The sequence below is a fragment of the Archocentrus centrarchus genome, chromosome 18 (assembly GCF_007364275.1).
Source record: "Archocentrus centrarchus isolate MPI-CPG fArcCen1 chromosome 18, fArcCen1, whole genome shotgun sequence".
Lineage (NCBI taxonomy): Eukaryota > Metazoa > Chordata > Actinopteri > Cichliformes > Cichlidae > Archocentrus > Archocentrus centrarchus.
The window spans coordinates 7,934,877-7,940,616 of record NC_044363.1 but is presented as its reverse complement, the minus strand read 5'-3'; the positions used below and the strand labels follow the sequence as shown (position 1 = coordinate 7,940,616).

The 5,740-nt window shown below is 39.5% G+C and overlaps 1 protein-coding gene across 1 annotated transcript; it reads left to right on the top strand.

Moving 5' to 3' along the window:
- Positions 1-3,228: 3,228 nt before the first annotated feature.
- LOC115796659 (low affinity immunoglobulin gamma Fc region receptor II-a-like) lies at positions 3,229-4,441 on the top strand. Its single transcript, XM_030753020.1, has 4 exons — positions 3,229-3,256; positions 3,638-3,895; positions 3,963-4,208; positions 4,311-4,441. Exons 1-4 carry the CDS (start codon positions 3,229-3,231, stop codon positions 4,439-4,441), a joined length of 663 nt encoding a protein of 220 aa, XP_030608880.1.
- Positions 4,442-5,740: the final 1,299 nt, after the last annotated feature.

The window sequence follows — 5,740 nt, the reverse complement described above, 5'->3', positions numbered from 1 at the left end:
TGATAAATTCAAACACTGCAGCAAAAAGTAGCCAGAATGCACAAGGACTGAACAGGTTAATCACAACCTTGTGGGCTGTGTGGACCCGACATGTAGTTCGATTTCTCCGGAGGCGCACCTCATGTTACGTTGAAGGATCAGTGCGGTTTCTCGGCAAAGCGCTGCCATTACTTTGCGGACCGATGCGGTGAGCACACACACGCATGCACACAATTGCCCGATGGCGCTCCCAGCTTAAACTGTTAGAGCGGAAAAAAATGATTTCATATCATTCCACAAGGGTTTTGTAATAAAATTTACGAAAACAAAGGTCATTTTGTCTATAATTTCTGTTAGTTTTAGTTAGTTTTGTAAACTCACAATACTGTTTTTTTTCTTTTAATTATAGATTTTATTTATTTCAGTTAATGAAAATGTTTTTTTTCAGTTTCAGTTTTCATTATTTAGTCAATTTTCGTTAACTATAATAACCCTGTTTGTTACAAAGTTTACCAGCCGGCAGGAACCAGCTTGGTGGTATCATGTGGTATAGCCAAACTCGCCTGCAATTGGTCAGTGGGTTGCCTTGGACGCTTCACTACTACCGTAAGAACTGTAAAAGATGTGCCGTAAACCAGAAAGTGCTCAACAAGACTTTAATTAAGTGGTTATTTCGGTTTTGGTATTAGGTTCAGGTCCGCTTGAGACATCATTTCGGTCCGGATTCGGACCGAGGTCTGGTATATACGTAACCAGCCGCTAGAGGCTAAGACACACTTAGAATGGCTGACAGTCCTGATTCCCAAGAGTCCCCAAAAAGGGACTGGTCCCATCCAACTACTGGCCAATAACCTCCCTCAGTACAACATGGAAACTCCTGTCAGGCATTATAGTGGCTAAGATGAACAGCCATGTGGCTCAGTACATGAGTGAGACCCAGAAAAGTATTGGCAGAGATACCAGGGGAGGAAAACAGCAGCTACAGGTAGATAGAGCAGTCACTTGAGACTGTAAGACCAGACTGGACAATCTGTGCAGCACCAGGATTTATTACAAAAAAGCCTATGAGTGCAACACACATGGGTGGCTGTAGCTCAGGAGGGAGAGCAGGTCACCTACTGGTCGGAAGGTCAACGGTTCGATTCCTGGCTGCTCTTGGCTGCGATGCAAAGTATCCTTGGGCACGTTACTGAATCCCACAGTAGGCCATAGTAGTGGTGGATAAACAGAGGAAGAAGGCTGTAGTGATGGATGTTGCAAAACTAACATCAAGAAGAAGGAACACGAGAAGCTTGAGAAATACCAAGAACTCAGAGAGGAGCTAGAAAGGATGTGGAAGGTCACAGTAACAGTGGTCTCCATGGTAATTAGAACAGTCGAGGCAGTGACCCCAAACTGGGAGAGTGGCTCCAGATTCCAGGAAGGACATCTGAGATCTCTGTCCAGAAGATCGCAGTCCTGGGAACAGCTAACATACTTCTATATACACGCACACTTGTGTACCCAGTTACTTTTTCTTAAGTCACCACAGATGTACTGCATGCTGCACAATCATTCATTAATTAAAAGCCCCAAATTACCATCATGTGCCTATTCTGAGTGTGTGCAGGCGTCTGACCACAATGGCAGAGTCATAGTGAAACCTTTACATGTTCCATTTGTGTGTCAGTTACCTCTACAAGACTGTAAGAAAAGAGCCAAAACCAAACTAGTGATAATTCTATGAGATCTTTGAAGGAAAACTCCGTCCATCTGGAGAAAGAGACCAGAGGCATTAAAGATGATACAGTGGACAAAACAGTTACAGTGATACAGTGGTCAGCCACATACGTTATACTTTAAAAACTAATTTTCTTTTGACGTAACTAAATTTCTCTCATACTGTATACTGTAAAAATATTTACACCATTGTGGTTAAAAAAACAAACAAACAAACAAAAACAATACATTTTTTTAGTTACTTTGTCAAACAGTTTTCACTAAGCAATAACTACTTTTTGAATTCAAACAGCGTCTGTCATAGTGGCTGGGGAACAGCTATACTTTCACTTTTGTTAGCTCTTGTTAATGCTATTTAAAAGCCAGACATACATTAATTTACTTATTACATTGCTGTCACACAGTAGCATATTCTTAAACAATATCATCAACAAAAAGGAATGTGTATTTAAAGTCTTTAAAACTCCTGCCTTAAAAACCAAAAAATCTTAAATAACCTCTTGAGTTGTTGCTAAAGTTAACAGGTTTCTAAAGTTAATAAAAATAATGAGACAGTTGAATGCAAACCCACTTTAAACTCCTACTAGTTAAACAATGCATGAAAAGGCAATAATAAAAAACACATACCTGTTGTTTGCAGTCCATTGTTTGAAATGAAAAGTATGTTTCTCTGTTTCATGTAGTAAGTGAAGAGTTGGACTTTGAAAGTGTTGCTAGAAAACAGACTGGTGTCATAAAACAATTCAGCCACAATCTACAAACCAAGCAGTGAGCAGAGGCCCTGCCTGACTTAGTGGGAGCCATCATCAGGAGCAATGCTTGGAAAAATGTTATTTGTCGTTTAATGTTGTGTAGGTTTTAATTTTTGTAACTTGGAAAATCCACACTGAGCACAGGTGAGTGTATTGACTCAATTACTGCAACCATGTAAAATTTTGCAGTAATTGCAATCATTTGATATCTGTATTGACTACACTGATATATAATGATGTACAGTCGTTCACTCATTGCAGCATCACTGTATCTTTTTTTTTTATATCTCTCATTCCGTATTGCAGAGCTTTTGCTAAATCATGGGATTTGGCAGTATACCTGTATTTATATAACGCTCCATAAATATGTTCATCACTCAGAGAAAGAGATCAGTTTTGCCTTTAGAAGTACAAGTTACAGCCAAGGGTGTAGATACGGCACCACCTGTCTCTTGATTATTTTGCTGTAATGAAGTACCAGGAGTAAAAATAAACTTTTGACTGCTGCTCATTGATTACATACAGAAAACAATATTACTAGTGTTGGTTTTGTCATGGCTGTGCTTTGCATAGTCAGTAGGCCGTTTTTATTCTTGTTAAAACAACAATACTTCGCAAGATATAACATAATCTGACATAATCAGTGTTGTATCTGTTGTTTCTGATGGCAGCAGAATACAGCTATATGGATGAGTGTGCGTCTGGCAGGAAGAAGAAGTTGTCATGTACAGTATGCAGTACTGCAGTATGATGCTCTGTCAGTCAGCAGCAGGTCAACATGGAGGTGGGAGCTCTCCACAGACTGTGTGAGTACCGAATATCTGTGTCCTAACTTCATCTTTTCAGGTTTGACTTCACTTTAATCTAATATGTAGTTGTTTGATTTTTTGCATTTGTGTATGCAGACATGGTTATGTTGATTCTGCTGAATGCATGTACACAAAACAGCAGTAAGTAGCAATAATTTGTTCCCAGACTTTTACACTTTTTTTCCATAATAATTTACTTTATACTGAATCAAAATTAACCTATAATAACAGTTTTGCTATACTGTACAAACCTGTTGAAGTAGTTTATTTTGTTCCTTTTGATAAATTGTATGAATTTTGTGATCTCTATGATAGAAATCTGTTTGTTTTTGTCGTGAAAGTTTCAGAGTTTTGAGTTTCTCTGTGTTTGTGTCTCAGATGCAGGTTTTCACATCGTTCCAGACAGACTGCAGCTTTTACAGTACGAGTCTCTCTCTTTTCACTGTGACGCTCCCGATGGTTCTGCTCAGTTACGCGGGGTCAGGAATACTGAGGGATTTCTTTCAGCATGTGACATGAAGCAGAGCTCAACAGCATACTGCACCATTCATAGAGCCTATCAAGCAGACAGTGGAAAATATTGGTGTGAGACTGAAGGAGGAGAGAGAAGCAGCACTGTCAACATCACTGTCACTGGTAACTCAGAATTTCTATAAATCTGTGAGAGCGTGACTGCAAATGAAAACCTTTCTTTTTCTCTCAGCTGGCTCCGTGATCCTGGAGAGTCCCGTCTTTGCTGTGTTGGAGGGTCACTGTGTGACTCTGAGCTGCAGGAACAAGTCCACTTCCTCCCAGCTCCACGCTGATTTCTATAAAGATGGAGTCCTCATAGGGAACAGCACAACAGGAGACATGATGATCCACAGTGTTTCCACAGCTGATGAAGGACGGTACAAGTGCAGCATCTCTGATGCTGGTGGATCACCGGAGAGCTGGCTGGCTGTCACAGGTAAAACATGGCAAACCTTTGGGGACATGATATTTCTTACTGTTAATATTGTAACAGTGTTACAGGAGAGATATTCTCCTATGTTTGCAGCCCTTCACAAAGGGAGCGCAGCCTTCACAGACCGCTCGACTCAAATTTACCTCATTCTGAGGACTGTTTTCACTGTGGTGATGGTGGCTCTGCTGCTGCTGCTGCTGGGACTTCTTCACTGCGGGAAACTTAGACTTTCATAAAAATAACACAACAATAATATACAAAAATAACTGATTAATAACAACCACAGACATTATTTGAGAAGGTTATTTAACCTCACCTCATCAGTAAACTGAAAACTCTTGTTCAGGTGGGTTTAAGTGATTAAACATCTTTGTGTGACACATTCATGCTCACAGTGAACGCTGTGAAACTTTCTCACAGGCAGACAAAGGGTTAAACCCACACAGTAGCTCACTGACCTGCTGCTGCTGAACTATTTTTAAAATACCAGGTATCAGTTACTCAGCACGTGTTCTGTGCTTTGTTTTAGATGCTGAAACTGAGTTTAATGAATACAAACCACTCGAGAACGTGTCTGTCTGTTTTTAGAAGCGTCCCTCAACTAACTCTGTAATAAAAAAGAAAAAAAAGCTGATATACAGAAAGATTATCAAGTCAGCCTCCTGCTGCACTGCTGCCTTTCTGCTTCATTATATCTGCACAGAATTACAGATGTGATATATACTGTGCCTATATTCATTTTCACAGTGTCACACACATCTCTGTCAAATATGGCATCATCGATGGATTATTTTGAACTTCCTTAATCCAAAAAAAAAAAAATCTTAAAAAGTGTCTTTGGTCTTTTAACTTCTGTCACCTGGTTTCAAGGATCCTTGGTGTGATTTCTGACTGTGCTTTTAAATTTTTGTTGTTAAAATAAGATTTTTTTCAATTAAGGCTCCTCAGTACTTCTCCCCACATGACTTTGAGAGAGTAATTCACTCCTTTATTAAGTGTATTTATTTGCATGCTGGCCTTGATCACTTCTACAAATAAATACAAACTTTGTATTGTACTGTTGTATTTTGTTTACCTGTTGACAGGAAGTAAGCAGCCTGATCACATCACACCAGTGTTGACCTTCCTAAACTTGGTTCCAGGCCCTCTCAAGATTCAGTTTAAAATCATATAACTTGTTTTTAAGAGTCTCAGTGATTTGGTGCCGCCTTCGTTAAGTGAACTTTTCAAACCCTGCAGTCCTACAAGAGCCCTGAACTCTACAGACCAACTGCTCTTTGACAGTTCACAGATTCAGGCTGTAAAGCAGAGGTGAGAGCGCCTTTAGGGTGGCAGCTCCTAATAATCTGCCTTTTCATGTAAGACCTCCTCAATCACTCAGTCATTTTAAAGTGCTGTTAGAAATCTGCTTGTTTTAACATGACAATTCAAATGGGCATTTTAAACCTATTAACATATTACCTGTTTTTAAATAAACACTAACAATCATTTAAAAAAGAACTTCATAAGTTTTAAGCATTTTGTGGTTTTGAGGC

Bases quoted from the DNA above. Each gene is read 5' to 3' on its own strand.
- LOC115796659 (XM_030753020.1), top strand. From the start codon at position 3,229: ATGGAGGTGGGAGCTCTCCACAGACTGT. The intron at 3,257-3,637 runs GTGAGTACCGAA...TTTGTGTCTCAG, and splicing joins GGGAGCTCTCCACAGACTGT to ATGCAGGTTTTCACATCGTT. The intron at 3,896-3,962 runs GTAACTCAGAAT...TTTTTCTCTCAG, and splicing joins TGTCAACATCACTGTCACTG to CTGGCTCCGTGATCCTGGAG.